Genomic DNA, 16,998 nt, shown 5'->3' with positions numbered 1-16,998 from the left:
TCCCCATCTCCTGTTCAATATTGGATTCCAACAGGGTGGAGGGAGGGAAGTGAAGGCAAGGCAAACTTAGCAATCTTCCCAAGAGTCTACTCTTGGAGACAATTGCAGTTCATTTTTTTCCCTTCCAGTGCTTTATAGTGTGGAACAAGTTAGGTTTCTAAAAGAAGCAAAGCGCTCATTAATAAACGAGTTTATTCTTTTCAGTTGATAGCTAAATTGTTTTCATTTCGGTTACAGTAAAAATAGACAAGTTTCTTGTCTTTCAGCCAACCAGTTTGAATTAATGCCAATTTCTCCGTCCCCTCCCTCACGCAAAAAGGGTGTTCCGTACCCCCTTCCCACTAAAACCTTTCCGGTTCATTACCAGTCTTCGCGCATCCTCAAAGTTATTTGATACTCGTTTGAAACGCGGGCGCGAAAATTTATCATCGGAAATATCAGAAGGCTTGGGGTCGTCGCCTTTAGTTTGTTTTTTCCCTCTTTAACCAGCTGATACATGGCGAATTTTCTAGATATTTCGGACTCGGACGATGAATTGGACAATGAAGTTTGTATTGGTGGCTACAGAGGCGATATTGTGGGCATCCGCTACTATCGAGGGACAGTAAACAACAACGAGATGGTGTCATTAACACGTGAACCCCACAATCCGTACGACAGAAACGCTGTTCGTGTGGACAATGTGTATGGCATACAAGTTGGTCACATAAAAAGAGAGCTTGCTCGAGCACTGGCGAATGTTATGGACAACGGATTGGCGAGATTAGAGGGGTAGGTTTTGCAAAATGGAGGTAAACACACGAAGTGACAAAAAATCGCGGGAACAATGCCTTTGTTGTGTCTCCTCCCGGGGGGGGGGGGGGGGGAACTCCCATATAAAAGTGAGGAAAAGAACCCCTAAAAACCCGGAGTGTCTCCTCACCCTTGATTTCAGATCCCTTTTCTCGTGAAAAATAAAGCAGTTATTCCAATTACAGCCTGCATGATTGGGTGTGCTCCTCTGAATTAGCTAAATTAAAATGCATATTTGAACCCCAAAAGGGTTTTCTGCGGGGGTAAAATATGCTTGACATAATGCACCTATTGTGTATCTGTGTTTATTTTAGCTGATGGTGAGGGAGGGGAGGGCAGGGGAGAGGCCAGGCAAAGGCAAGACCATTTGAACTTGGTTGAGATTTCTTACAAGTGCCCCAATGGCCCTGCACCTAACCCTGCCTCTCCCCCCCTCCTAGTACCCTTCACCTAAGCCTGCCTCCCCTCTCCCACCCTTTAATTTTTAGCACATTATACTGCATAAGGGTAAGAAATAGTCATTTCCTGTGTCTTTTACCAAAACGTACACAACAGATCTCCCGACAACCCTTTACATTAATAACAATGCAATGGTACAATGTTCTCATACTATCCCTCATAAACAAACAATGAGCACAGAATAGCGTTTGAGTCAGACAAGATATGCATGACAACTGGGGGCAATGTGGAAATCTCGTCGAAAGTACTCAAATTTGTAACCTTGCAGTATCCACTCCCAAGGAAGATTTAAAATGTCCCTTGAAATTTGACCATTGATAATAAGCTTCTTGGTCAGTATTTCTGTAATAAATTTAGTTAATCACAAGGGGTGGGCTGTAATTAAGTTTTCAGTATTTTGGCTTCTAGGTCCCTTCAAGTTGCCTACTGTGTATGATATGATATTCATTTCATTTTGTTAACACTTGTTACAGCTTTCTCTATTTCATTTCTTTATTTTATATCAACACTTTCTTGTTTTCATAGCGTTGTTCCCTTTGGAATGAAAAACATATATACCATGCCCTGTGATATTACATTTTGGGGTAGACCAGAAAACGAACAAGAAGTTATTCAGAGGATGCGTCGACATGGTTACATATTGAGATTATTTAGAGAACCAGTCCCATCAAAGAGTGGAATGCCAGGCCCTGGTGTAGTAATGGGTATTGGCAGGCCACCTTCTATAAAGATTTCTAATGACCAGGTAATCTGATGTCTGTGATGAGCTTTGAGTTGGGTACAAACACAAACCAGTAAATATCCCTTGAACTTTCAAAATTTAAATAAATCCTTCCCCAAACCCTCCCGAGGATCTATCCCATGACCTGATTGGTCTATAACTTTGTCAACCAATCAGGTCAATAACCAGAGAAATTTCTACCGTTTATTGATGATCCACAATTGACCTGACTTAATTGACAATGACTTCTGCTCAAGTTGTTAAAATGTCAAAAAATGTCACCACAAACTGTCCCGGGGGCTACACCCACCTAGGTGATCATATTTTATATACTAATATTTTTCCTATAACCTATGGGTTATGTGGGAATATTTTCTGGAACCTATCGACTTACCTGTCCAGGCATTCCTAACTGACATGCCTAGGACTGTTATAGTTCATAATTCTTAATAGTATGTATATCAGATTTCTTTTTCTATTCTTGCTGTTGGGAAATACAGTACAAGGTTTAGAATAAGATTCTTCTCTTTAAAGTGTAAATAATTGCCAGGATTATACCCAGGGATGGGGGAGTACTCCTCTATGTAAGTTATGTAGGTATGTGCGGCGCCAAAGGGTATGGTTTTCAAGTCATTTTGGTCTGAAAGTCTGAAAACAGGTATGGATTCTAGAGAACAAAGTCTGAAAATCGGTCTGAGTTTTAGAAGCCAGGTCTGATCTGAAAAGGGGTATGGAAAAATAGCTTATTTTAGTCTGAAATAGGGTCAGGGTGACCCTGTTTGGAACTGAAGCTCCACCAAAAATTCAAAAGAGTTTTTTTCATCATTGTGAGTGGGATAACTCTCACTCCACCCCCGAGCCTGTAAATGAGTCTACAGACATGAAAACTTTGGACAGTTTTGCTCTGTTGTAGTGCTGATCATTTTAATTCTAGTTTTGAACTTGCTGTGTACTCAAACAGGTTATTAAAAGGTGCATACTGATTACAGGATATTTGCACTTCTTTTGGCAGATGACAAGAGAATTAGACAAACTATTTGAGAAACTTGGAGAGCAGAGTAAAGTGGCAGCTGCTGAACCTGCAGAGGTAAATCAGTTTCAATATTCTTTCAAATATATTGCAAATTTATTATTATGAGTATCGAATAGTGGATGACATCCTCAGAGACCCAGCGGCAGATAGTTGGGTCATGAGGAAGACGAAACCGGTCAATTTACAAGAATGAACGAGCGAGCCCCTGGGATAATACTCAAAACCAGCCAATTCCAAAACTCATTGAAATCCTTTTCTATGATTGGCCACAAAAATATTGTTGTGGCCAATCAGAGTCCAACCTCTTTTTGCGCTACTTTCTTGACTGAACAGAATGTAGGGATGTTGGACATAGCAACTTAATCTCCAATGAACCTACATTGGTGTAGTTTTCACAGCTTAGTTCAGTTGGCAGGGGCCTCTGCCAAAGTTAAATAAGCTTTATCTTACCTAAGAAACCAGTTAGTTCACAGCTTAAAATTCTTGGTTATATATCTGTAGATATATAATCTATTTCTCGTAACATGACACAGTAAACTCTGATCCTTTTAGGGCAACTTATGCAATTTTCCAAAAAATAAACTATTACACAGGTAGAGTGTTCAAGAATAACCCTGAATCAACATGCTTAAATTAGCTTACAATGTTCTGGAACGTTCTAGTGTCATGGCAAACAATCACATGCAGAATTTTTCATAACAAATATTTTGTCTAATCCATGTAAGTAACATCCTTAACCACCACCCATCATTGTTGTATTAAGATCATTTTTAACACAAGTTTATGTCTACCGGTCCATTACAAATCTCAATCCAGCAGAATAAACTATATCTTGTTTACCCAATTTTACCAGCTTGATTGAAATTTTTATTCAGTGTAGCCAAAACGATCCACTCGAATTACAAACTGCCAGCGCCTGCTTTGGAGTACTTTTGGCCCAAATGTTCGCTGTTCCAAATCTGAAGTGTTAATCCGTGATATTGTTGATTCTACATGTAAAGATCATAGACTGGACAAAAACCGATCTTTTCTTAACAGAGTTTGTAAATAGTAACTCTGAAATTATTGTGTGAAGTGAGGTATCCACTGCCTGTAAGAGCTAGAATCTCTGAACAGTATATACAGTAATCAATGATGTTCCTTTTATTTTGCTAGGCTATAAAAAGTAAGTTGTATCCTCATCAGAAAAGAGCCCTTTCTTGGATGGTTGCTTGCGAGAACTCCAAAGACCTTCCACCTTTCTGGAAAGAAAGAAAAGTTGGTGGACAGATTCAGTACTTCAACACAGCTACAAATTACGCTACAAGTACTCAACCCAAATGTGTGCTCGGGGGAATTCTTGCTGATGACATGGGCCTTGGAAAGACTCTGGAAATTATCTCACTTATTGTCACAAATTTTTACGATGGAAAGCCATTGGTTACTTTGTCAGATAGGAAACCAGAATCAGCCAATTCATCAAAGGTTACTGTTTAGTAGACAATAGGGAGCTTAAGCACAGACGTTCGTGAGCCATGGATGGCAACTCGAAGTCGCATGTTTTTCTTTTTTGGGCGTTTTGAAGCCATCACGAATGTAACGTCAAGCCACAGACGTCCAACAAAAGCTTCTGCTAAATGTTGTGAAGAGCAAAAACACGCCAAAAAAGGGAAACATTTGACTTCCAGTTGCCGTCCGTAGCTCACAAATGTCTGTGCTTAAGCTCCCTAATAATTTGAATAGATGAGGGGGTTAGTTTCAAAAATAAAAAAAAATTTGGGGCTGTGTCTTTGAGGGAGGGGAAACAAATGTTTGGTCTTAGCAATTTTAATTAGTAAATACCTAAAGATAATTTGGCCACTGTAAAGAGATTCAAGGGCTGACCTTTTTAACATTAGCCCCTCATCAGAGTGAAGGGGTTACACTCAAGATGTCAGCGCTCAAATGATTCTCTTTTTGATTTGGTCATTCATTTATTTGTTGGTTCCCTCCCCACTGCATTCATGCTTAAGCTGTCATTCACTCACTTACTCGCTCAGTTCTTTCCTCATTTGCCTGTTCTTTCACCTCTTTATTTACTCATTACAATCATTTGTTCACATTCCATATCGGTTAGATGAGTGTTATAGAGATCAAAAATAATAATATCCATGGGATGGAAGTGGTTTCTAGTAAGGACTGATTTCGAAAAATATTGCACAAAGAAAATTAATGATAAAAATGTAACACAACTTTTCAATGACTTCTTGTCATCATTGTCAAGTTTGGAGAAATTAACTTAAGTGGCATATTGTACACAGCCATGGCAGCAGTTACCTTTGATATATCATTTCATCACATGAGACTTTCTATTCTCAACATGTCGATAAGGAATCTGAACTCGTTGCCATTCTCATGGATCCTTTCTATCCTTATTCTCTTTGCAGCGTAAACTGAAACAAACAAAACGCACAAATCGTACAAAAACAAAGAGCCAACGAAGAAAGGAAGCCAATTTCTTGCAAGATGATGATCAAATAGAGGAAGTTGTTCTGGATGATGAAGAGGATGACTATGATATCGATGAAGCTGCTGATGAGGATGATGAGGACAACGACGAGTATTCTGGTGATGTGTCGTTTAATATGACTGGAAAGGAGGATCCTGACTTTAGTCCTGGTATTGATTCCATCAAGAAGGCAGCTGCATCTCAACCAGTCAGGAGATCGGCAAGGTGACTCAACTAACCTATTATGTTTGGTGTTATGTAATGTTTAAAGCACGAGCAGCAGTGTTTTATTGGGATTTCAAACCATGAGGCACAGTCAAGTGATTTTAGACCCGATAAAACACGTGCTGCGAGTTTTTTGAACAGCGTCAAAAACATTCCTGGAAAAGCATGTGTTCTAGAGAGTTTATAACAATGATGCTTTTGTGAATGCTGGAAATTAGCATATGAGAAAAACATTAAACACCGCATACTAATAAGGAGGAGGTGTTATCAGGTTTTAAAACCACTACACATGATGTTTTATCGACCATTTGATAGGTCAATGGGCTTGTGAATTATTAATGAGTTTTTGAAGTGTTTGAAGTGTTTTGAAAATTTTACTGCGTGGATGTAAAATGTACACCTTAGTTAATGGAATATGACCCTTCCATGGGGCCTTTGTAACATGGTAGACCATTCCTTTATTCCTTTATATTGTTTAATTTAATTAGATGCTGGTTAGTCACTATTGATGCTGAAAGGGTTAATGTGGCATTAACTCATAATTTACTGCACCAGCAAACTATACTCTGGCCATTAAATGAATACTGACAAACAAAATGTCTAACCTTGGCTCAAGCCTTTACCTTATGTAATATTGAAGGGATGCCTGGAAAAAAGCCCTAAGTGACTTCTGATAAATTGCTAGTTTCTCCTTCCAAAAATACCTTGTATTTACTTGTGAAAAAAAGGAGAATTTGACCTTACATCGAAAGTCACTTAGGGCCTTATTCTGCACACGTCTTCAATTTAGAACCACCAAGAGAACTGTGCGGTATGTTGAGGCTGACATCCTAGATGAAGAAGATGATGACGATGATGAAGATGATAAAGTGGGAAACAAGGTCACAGCACCTACTCCAAACAAAAAACCAAAGGCCTCAAGGAAAGATGAGACAAGTATGAAAGCAGAAGATATAGAGGAACCAGCCATGAAAGAGGCTGATGATCTCCCAGTGAACAGCAACTCTAAGTCATCTAAGAAAGAGACAAAGAAGACAAATAACAAGAGGAAGAAGGGGAGAAAAGGTAGGACAGCTTGAGATCTTGATTTTGAAGGCAATTGCTTGGTTTTGTTTTACTTCACTCTGTGATTGGCTAGCAAAACTTTGCTTCTATTTCAACCAATGAGAAGCAAAACCAAACCTCATTGTGACTTTCTCGCATGCATGTTCCAACACTTGGCTGACCGGTAACATGTATTTATTTCAATTTGTGATTGGTTCATCGCACTAATGGTGTCTGTTGTGATTGGTCAGAGTAATATTACTTTGGTTTTGGTTTAACAACACTCAATTGAAAGCCATTCCAATATTATGCTATGATTACAGTATTGTTTTATTACTGTATATTTTGTAAAGCGCCATGAGCATAGGAATGGCGCTATATAAATAAAGTTATTATTATTGTTATTATCATCATTTTTTTTTAACAGGGAAGCATGTTCCTGTTGTCACTGCTGTCGACCTAACTGAAGAAGATGCTGCTACACCTCCTTTACCACCCCTCCCTCAAGATCTTACCACCAAAGAGGTTCCAACAGGTACAGTGTGCATTTTGGGTTGACACTTGTTCAGCAAACTTTATGTTTTGTTAGAAGAGTACTTAGTGATGCAATTCTCACATTCTGACCAGGGTTGGTGCCCTGACTCTACAAGGTATGTACCTTTTCCAGGCAAAGTGCTGTAGGGTACCCTTTTTCTTGGCCTAGGATTTGGAATCACAACTGTTTCATTGCCTGTTTGATCATTTTGAGGGACTAGTATAGGTAGTGGGCCCTTAACCCTTTAAGCCCTAACAGTGATCAGCATCAAATTTCTCCTTGTAATGTCAATGCTTATTCAACCCCTGAAGTCATGAGAATTAAGGACATGATCACCCAAGGTGAATTTTCTTGATATTTTAATAACTTCTCCCCAGTACTTTTATAAGAAAAGTATGGGGGCAAGATAGCAATTTGTTCTTTGACATGAGGACCATTCTTTGACTTTAAAAGACTTACAATGTGCAGGTCCTGGAGTCATGTTCCTCTTCTCTGACCACTTGGATTTGTTTTACGATAATACCAGCACTGTGTTCAACTCCTTGCCTTGGTAGTGTTTACGATAAGCAAAATGTTTCTCAATCATGCTATCTTTTACTTTTTTCTCATAGTTTCAAAGAATGTGGATGCAAAGGAGTTATTATCAGTGGCTCAAGATGTAAGACAGTCCCAAGAAACTGTGCCAATTTATGGACCAAGACCAACACTGGTGATCTGCCCACTTTCTGTCCTGAGTAACTGGCAGGTATATATGATAATGAACGTTCAATTTTCATCCTTTCTTTTTTACGTTCTTCAATTTAAGGTCAGTACTGTTACAAGTGTACAGTAGGAAAGATTGCAGTTGATCCACAATAATTTTTTTATTAATTACAGCTGGATACCAAGTGTACCTCTTCCTCAATATACCCAGAATGAAGTACATCTTGAAATAGTACAACTCACCCCTCCTAAAATGGAGAGATCTGTCCAGAAATGCACGTTAATGAGATACATGAACTGTATGATTGACATCACAAACTGTCCCCTTCCCTAAATTCTTGCTAAAACACAAATAATTTACTGTCAGACATGAAGTCATATGAAAATAACATAAAGGTCTGTCTTAGATAAAGAACCCAAATTCAGGGTTAAGTAGGCTTCTTGGCATAAGCGAAAATTAATTCAAGGCTCAGTACAATGTGACTAGGAGTCCAATGCTTCTCCCTGGTTGGGATGCTAGTCGATCACAGCATTAACCCAACATGAAGTGACCAGGAGTATTACTATCTCAATAGGATGCCAGTTCATCCTTTAAGAACTGGCTTGAGCTTGTTATTTTCAAATTTTGCTGAGTGAAACATGAGAAATCCTGAATCTAACCCTTAGTACATTTTTTTCTTTCTCAATGTAGGATCAATTTGAAGTTCATGTTCATGATGGCTTGTTAAGTGTGTACACCTACTATGGCTCTGAACGCACTAAAGATGCAAACATGTTGGCTAAGCAAGATGTTGTGCTTACAACATACCAAACCTTATCCTCTGAGTTTTCTAAGGTATTGTACATTCAATTGACCCTCCTCATAAACAGCCTTTTTGTCATGTCTTATTTGGCCAGGTTCTTGGAAAAGTGATTGACAGTCTTTCAAAATCTGTTTTGAGCTTGCGCATTTTGACAGAGATTTCTTAGAGAAAAGAAGGCGACAAAACATGTGGAACAAAAAGTACTTGGGTTCTAAATAGTTCAAATATTTTTGATATTGAGTATGCATTCATACAAAAACATTGAAATCTAGTGTTTAACCAAAATCAGCAAAACCAAGACTTTTGAAAAATAAATGTGTTTTTGCAGATCCATGGGCTCTCTGCAAACTTCTAAAATATTGTTGGAGAAAAAATTGAATCTTGATCCTGTCATATCATATTAACACAACAGGTTTCGTTTTCAGGACCAAAAATTTATGTTCAAGCACAAGCCTGCGATTCCCTCACAGTTCAATCTATATCAATGATTATTAGTGTTGGATGTTTTTGTCACATGATTAAGTTGACAAAATATCACGTGACAAAACATCTTGGCAGAGAGGCTATTGAAATTCATTGCCAGTCTCTGACATTGAATCGCGACGTTGGATATGAGCTCCCGGCAATCTACCGGGATGTTTTGTCACGTGATATTTTATCAAATTAATCATGTGACAAAAATGTCCAATCGAGAGATTGTGCTTTAACATAAATTTTCGATCCTGAAAACGTATACCTGTTTTGTTGTTCTAAAATGTTGCTTTTCTTTTTTTTTTCTTGAGCAGGGAAAATCTCCTCTGGTGAACAACACGTGGCTCAGGGTTGTTCTTGATGAGGGCCATGTGATCCGCAATCCTAATGCTATGATGTCCAAAGCTGTTCATGAACTGAAGTGTGATCGCCGATGGGTCGTCACAGGGACACCAATTCAAAATTCCATGAAGGACTTGTTCTCTATTATCAGCTTTTTAAAACTGGAGCCATTCACAGACAGACAATGGTGGAGAAGAACAATGGAAAGGCCAATCAGTGATGGTGATGAGACTGCCCTGGGGTAATTAAACACTTCAAGAAATAGTCATTTGAAAAACTATTGACATGACAGAACCACCTCGTACAGCATAATAGACAGTATAGCAGGAAAGTACTGCTCAATAGCTTTCATTTGAATGGTCACACTTTAGGATTTCATCCACAGACTCAAAAGTTAGAGCCACCTTGTACAGCATAATAAACAGCACCACAGGAAAGTACTGCTCAATAGCTTTCATTTGAATGGTCACACTTTAGGATTTCATTGACAGACTCAAACGTTAGTGCCATCTTGTGCAGCATAATAAAGAGCACCACAGGAAAGTACTGCTCAGTAGCTTTCATTTGAATGGTCACACTTTAGGATTTCATCTACAGACTCAAAAGTTAGAGCCACCTTGTACAGCATAATAAACAGCACCACAAGAAAGTGCTGCTCTGTAATTTTGAATAGTCACACTACGGCATTTCAACCACAGACCCAAAAAGTAGCACCACCTTCAGACTGTACTATCATAGGTCACTTGATGTTTGCCTTATCATATTACAGACGCTTGCAGTTACTTATGAGAAGTATTGCCATGAGACGCACCAAGATTCAACAAGTTGACGGCAAGCCTCTGGTGGAGTTACCAGAGAGACAGGTGTTTGTACAGCCAGTAGAGCTGTCTCTTGAAGAGAGAAAGCTGTATGATTCAATGGCAAAAGAGGGAAAGCTGGTGATTGGGAAGTATGTATTCAGTTGTATTAAGTACTGCGTAATGCCCTCAATGCAACTGGACTCTATTTTGATGTGACAAGTTTTTTTTCTATAACGGAGTTAGTTTCTTTAGAAACTGCGGTGCTGCATTGGTGGGGAGTAGAAATGAATGTTTGGTTTATCAACAGAGTTGATAACTAAAGGTTAATTGGCCGCTGTAAAGATTTGAACTGAAGAGCGTAGCGAAGTAAAGATTCGAATCTCTTTACAGCGGCCGATTTACCTTTAGTTAACAACTCTGCTGATAAATCAAACACAAGTTCTTTCTACCTTTGCATTTCTTAAAAGTCGATAAAAATGACCTCAATGAACTGCAAAAATTAACATTGTTAAGAGCCTTTTATGCTGTGGTTTTCGAAAGCCTCCTTTGTCAGTACAGTAAAACCCTCAATTAAGAACCTGAAAATTAAGAACCTGTTAGCCTAAAATTTGGATTTTATACCCCCTATAAACAAGAACCTATTTAGCCTAAAAATTGAGAACAGGTTCTTATTTTCTAAAATCATATTAGTACATTACAGCTGCAGCGCAAGAATCCTATTTGAAGAAAAAAGCAGATTCTCATCACTGTAAAAGTGAGTTGTTTTTTTATAAAAAAAAGAGTGCAAGACATTATGTAAATTTACACAGCAATATGAAGAGTAGAAAATAAAAATAGAAAATAGGCCAATAACCATCTTGTTTTGCAGCTGAGTTTTATTTGCTTTTCTCCAGAATTAAGAACCTAGTTTAAGAACCTAAGTAGCCTAAAATTGTGTTAACTACCATTTATATAAGAACCTGTTTAGGCTACTTCCCAAAAATGTAGGTTCTTAGTTGAGGGTTTTTACTGTATTTTATTTTTTCTTTTCCTTTTTTGTTTCGGCATCCCTCACTCTAAGTTCACACTATTACCCACTGCACTTCAAAAAATACTGAACGGTTCCTATACGCAACAGTCTCTCTTCTTGTGACAAGCCATGCTTGTGCTCCCCTTTCAGATATTTCAAGAGTGGTACCGTTCTCAACAACTATGCTGATGTGTTGGCAATTCTGATGAGGCTCAGACAATTGTGTTGTCACCCTAAACTGTGCGCTGCTGCAGCCGCGTTTGTTTCAACTGAATGTAAGTAGTGTAGTGGATTTATTTAACCGGTGTAATACCTATTTTTAATTTAACAAACATCAGTCATGACGCTGTGTAAACAACCATTGAGAAGACTGACACAGAAACGTAAGCAACAAACAAAATTTAGTTAACCGGTCATACCTAAGGAAAAAATAGAGAGTAAATCACATAGATAAAAGTAAGGTTAAGTCACACTACAAGCCTAAGTGGTCCACACGGCCGGAACTTAGCCCGGTTTCTGTAGCATGAAGCAACCAGGAGTATTGCTACTCCCCCCTGGATGGGATGTTAGTCCATCGCAGGGTTACCCCCAGCAGTATGTCGCCGGTACCCATTTATACACCTCGGTGAAGAGAGACAATGTGGAACAAAGTTTCTTGTCTAAGGAAACAACACAGCAATGAAGAGACCAACCTGACCTCGAACCACCTACCTTCCGACCGTCCGATCGAAAGTCTGACGCGCTAACCACTACACCACCGTGCCCCCGCTATCACCATAGCGGACCTGTTTTAACAGAATTGTCTATCTGAAGAGCTATTTATTTCTGAAGACAGTGATCAAGTGTTTGGGGAGCAAACCCTATGAAACAAGTCATTTCAAAAGACATATGTAGAGTCAGTAGAGAACAGTTGTTGTGGTACAAGTCATGACCTCATGTTGCGTTCTTGAACAAGATAGATTATAGCAATACCTTAAACGGCTTTCAAAGGAAATGGTCTAGATTGAAGGGTAGCCTTCAAGAAATCAAGTAATCACTCTTGTGAATCGTACCTACCGTGCGTGGAAATAGATGCTGCACCTGTAGACCTCTTTGTGTTCTGTGGCAGTGTAGTTTTTTGTGTCTATGTGATTACTTTTTTTTTCGAATATATGACCATGATACGTTAATTGAAAAGAAAAGCTCATATAAATTGTAAACTGTAATTCAATTGAATAAATGTGATGGAAATTTTTTAAGCCTGGTGAATAAATGAGATTGATGTATTATTCAGTAAGTGACACAGGCATACTCGGAAAAAGAAAATCCGAGTGCTCCTATCAGGAGTCGAACCTAAGACCTTCCGATTACTAGTTCGGATGCTCTAGTTCTTTGGTTCGACTCCTGATAGGAGCAATCGGATTTTCTTTTTCCGAGTATGCCTGTGTCACTTACTGAATAATACATCGATCTCATGTAAGTCAATTGTTGTTATAGTTGTCATAATATTGTGCAATAAAAACGAAGTCAGATCATTTTATGTTGTGTCTCTCCACGCAGCTTGTTCCACCCCAGAAGCGCTCCGTCAGAAGTTAATATCCACGCTAGTCACCCTGCTGAGTTCAGGAGCCGATGAAGAGTGCCCTGTTTGCCTGGATTCTCTCTCCACCCCTGTTATAACACACTGCGCTCATGTGTTCTGTCGGCGTTGCATAGAAGATGTGATCAAGACTTGTGAGCACAATCCTCGCTGCCCCCTTTGCCGGGGGTGTATTGGGATGGATGTACTGGTGGAAGTGCCTCCAGAGACTGAGGATACAGACCAGACTGATGCCTCAGAAGAATGGCATTCTAGTTCTAAGGTTTGGATGACTTACATTTTGCCTCCGAGGCAACTTGCTGTTACTGAAATAGGAATATTAGGAGCAGTCAACTCAGACTAATCACAATTAACAAACCAAGCAGCCAGCCAGCGAATCAGTCAGTCAGTCAGTCAGTCAGTCAGTCAGCCGGCCAGTCAGTCAGTGAGTCAGTCAGTCAGTCAGTCAGTCAGTGAGTCAGTGAGTCAGTCAGTCAGTGAGTCAGTGAGTCAGTCAGTCAGTCAGTCAGTGAGTCAGTCAGTCAGTCAGTCAGTGAGTCAGTCAGTCAGTTAGTCAGTCAGTCAGCCGATCAGCCAGCGAATCAGTCAGTCAGTCAGTCAGTCAGTCAGTCAGTCAGTCAGTCAATCAATCAATTCGTGAAAAAGACCCGAAGCGATCGTATAAACAGCTGCTTAGGTAGGGATAGATCTCCGAGCACTTTGCTGCTTATCAAAGACGCACCCGCACATTATAAATTGTTTCGTTCGTGTCATGTCCTACATAGGATGAACTTAAATTTCTGTTGTTCTAACGCTGTTATTAACACCCGTTGTCCTGAAACGTTACCCTGTTTTGTCTTTCAGGTTGACATACTCATGTCTTTGTTGACCAAGCTCAGAAATGAAGATCCCTCAGTAAAAAGCCTGGTTGTGTCACAGTTCACCTCTATGCTTGACATCCTCGAGACACCGCTGGAAGCACAAGGATTCAACTTTGTTCGCTTGGATGGTAGAATGTCTCAAAGAAAGAGAGCCGAAGTTATAGAATCGTTTGATGACAGTAGTCCAGACTCCCCTACAGTCATGTTGCTGTCACTGAGAGCTGGAGGAGTTGGTGTGAACCTAACAGCAGCCTCAAGAGTGTTCCTTCTAGATCCTGTATGTAGATTTAGGTTTGGGATACTCAGTTAAAACGAAAATGTGTTCCCTGTCATCAAACGTGTTGCGTTTTAACTCCGCCTGTTCGCTTGTCACCACTTTTTTGTAGTTCAAGATTGAAACTGAGTAGTCGAACAATAATTCACAGGAATTCACATTTAATGCCGGAGCTACACAAACAAACTCAGTGGGAGCCGCTAATGCAAACATGATCACTCCAATGTCTTTTGACCGATTGGCGCTAAAAAATGTACGTGCAAATGTAATTTATTTACCCATGAAGCACCAAAGAGCTCTGGGAACTCATTCAAAGGTGTCCTTGCGTTCCAGGTCGAATTGGAATTTGGAAAATGTTGGTTTTTGTGGAGGGAGGAAAACCGGAGAACCTGGAGAAAAACCTTGAGAGCAAAGACGAGAACCAACGCTAAACTCAACCCACATATGACACTGAGTCCGGGAATCGAACCCGCGCCGCACTGGTGGGAGGCGAGTGCTCTCACCACTGCGCCATCCCTGCTCCCCACGCTAAGCATGAAAGCAGCATAACTAAGCTACCTTGAATGAGGAGTTAGTCCATCACAGGGCTTCACCCCGCAGTTTGTTCGTCAGTACCCACCCCGCTACTGTAGCCCTGTTGGTTCAAAGTAGAATTAATAGCGCAACCAAGAGGTCGTTTGTGCTAGTCTCGGTGGTTTCTACCAACCCGGCTGTTACCTTGAATAAGTAACTGTCTTATCTCCTCATGGTCACCAGGGCCACTACACAATTCATTAAACAAACATCTTTTTCCTTTTAGGCTTGGAACCCTGCAGCTGAAGATCAGTGTTTCGACAGATGTCACAGGCTGGGTCAGACCAAGGATGTTATTGTAACTAAGGTAGGGTTCCTTAGTCACTTACTGAGACTGTGATATGAAAGTACTCTACTTGCTAGTGTGATATAAGCAGCCCACCCTCACGACTGTCAAGAAAAAGATTACTAACAGTCTAACTTACTATAGTTTGCAATGCCGTTTTCATTGTCCACCTTAATCGGTTTCCTAAGTTGAGGTTGTAGCTTTCAGTAGAGACATTTTAGTCAGGGTGGTTCCGACTTTCATTCTCCCGGCCCTTTATTATCACGGGACGCAAAACCGATTGAAACTGAGCTTAGGGATTCGAAGACATTTTGTGCTCAAATTAAGAAAAGTATGATTTAAAAAAAAGAAGGAAAGAAAAGTGTGATCCTCGCTCAACAATTATTTCTTTTCCCCAGTTTGTTGTGAAAGATTCAATAGAAGAGCGTATGCTTGAACTGCAGAAAACGAAAAGGGAACTGATGGCGGGAGCATTCAAGAGCAAGTCAACAGCTGAAGAAAGGCGTCAGCAGAGGATTCGAGATGTTAAGACACTCATGGATTTCTAGCCAAGCAAACTCTTGATGGAGACTGCCTATCGCAGTAAAACGTTGTCACGGCAGGAATATTATCCCCGAGAACTAATTGTACTCAGTAGAGGGTGTTTTTTTTGTCTTGGGGATACATCGCTAAGTGAAGTTTTGTGTTCTGAGATGACTGACTGACAGGCGGTACAATCTTCGGAATTCTTCGACTTGGCTACATTTTAAGTTTCGGAAACTCTTCGGGTGTTTCCGTGATAACATTTAGATTGGTACCTCTGGTTGGACAGTACGAACGATTTGGATTGAACGGAGATATCTCAAAAACGACGTCGACAATTGTAATCCGACTGATGTGATACACGTTTCGTTACCTTTGTTTGTTTCAGTTTATAAAATCAATAAGAGCAGTGTTCTAATGACTGTGGTAAAACAAAAGCCAAAAAATTCATATGGCATAATAAGCCAATAAGGACAATTAAGCGCGGGAAAATACGGCCGTTAGTATAAGTCTCTGTCGGTATTGATTTGCTGTAAGGGAACTTAAGCACTGACGTTTGTGACGTTTTTGTTTCTTATTTTCGCTTGCTTGCGCTTCTCCTCAAGGGCTGGAGAATTCTTTTTGTGGTGCCCTGTATATGTATGGCTTCCATTACCGATATTGTAGGGTATAGGGTGAGAATGCCCCAAACGGGAAACAATAAACTTCCGGTTGCCGTCCGTAGCCTACGAACATCTTTGTTTAGGTTCCCCATTGCCTGATTGGTTTTACAACGCCTTTAAACAAATTTGTCATACTGAGAGCAACCCACCGTAACACTTTGTAAGAATTGGGGTGAGAGATGAGGTGGACTACACCTCAAGCCAATTACATGACACAAACATATGGTGTTGTTCCCTGCGATAGTCAAGGAAAACTGCTCAAATATTTGAATTATTTTATTTCAACTCGTTACAGTTAAGTTATGTGTAGGACGCTACTTGAAAATTCCAGTTCATATATTTAATTGTTTAAAAAACGTATACACGGTTATTTTATGGTCTTTACAGATCCAATATTTGTTCGCGTTGAAATATTTTTATATTCGGTCAGAATTGGTACCATACATTGATAAAGCTCAGAGATAAATTTAGTAAATTTTATACCGGAGATAAGTTTGTAAGAATAAAATGAATATTACAGATATACAGTTTATAAATAAACTGCAACTTTTACACGATCATGTTAGCCTATTGGTTTACATATAAGCCACCTATCAACTCTTTGTTTCAACAGTTTACTTTGCATTGGATGTGCGTCCTGCCGGTGATCATCTTCACAAGCCTGAATCAGTTGCGCCTTTAGAAACACCGAGGGTCAGTTATTTAAACAGAGTCTAACTTAGGCTCCGGCTTAAGACAATCAGTGGGCCTCCAAATCTGTTTATAAGTGGTTTATTTTAAGTAGATAAATAGTTTTCTCGTCTGGGATGCAAGCCTTTTTGTTACCGTCGGCAGTAGAC

General features: G+C 39.7%; 1 protein-coding gene across 1 annotated transcript; it reads left to right on the top strand.

The window, feature by feature from the left end:
• Positions 1 to 402: 402 nt before the first annotated feature.
• LOC146449517 (DNA-dependent ATPase/E3 ubiquitin-protein ligase HLTF-like) lies at positions 403 to 16,716 on the top strand. Its single transcript, XM_085101470.1, has 16 exons — positions 403 to 771; positions 1,777 to 1,996; positions 2,985 to 3,059; positions 4,161 to 4,469; positions 5,411 to 5,697; positions 6,488 to 6,762; positions 7,169 to 7,276; positions 7,888 to 8,021; positions 8,670 to 8,813; positions 9,567 to 9,835; positions 10,364 to 10,543; positions 11,554 to 11,678; positions 12,943 to 13,244; positions 13,826 to 14,119; positions 14,916 to 14,996; positions 15,374 to 16,716. The coding sequence occupies exons 1-16, from the start codon at positions 497 to 499 to the stop codon at positions 15,521 to 15,523; spliced, it is 3,228 nt and encodes a 1,075-aa protein (XP_084957596.1). The 5' UTR covers positions 403 to 496; the 3' UTR covers positions 15,524 to 16,716.
• Positions 16,717 to 16,998: the final 282 nt, after the last annotated feature.

Source organism: Pavona decussata, unplaced genomic scaffold (assembly GCF_977016875.1).
Source record: "Pavona decussata unplaced genomic scaffold, jaPavDecu1.1 SCAFFOLD_602, whole genome shotgun sequence".
NCBI lineage: Eukaryota > Metazoa > Cnidaria > Anthozoa > Scleractinia > Agariciidae > Pavona > Pavona decussata.
The sequence above is the reverse complement of the archived record's forward strand: the minus strand, read 5'-3'. Positions and strand labels throughout refer to the sequence as shown.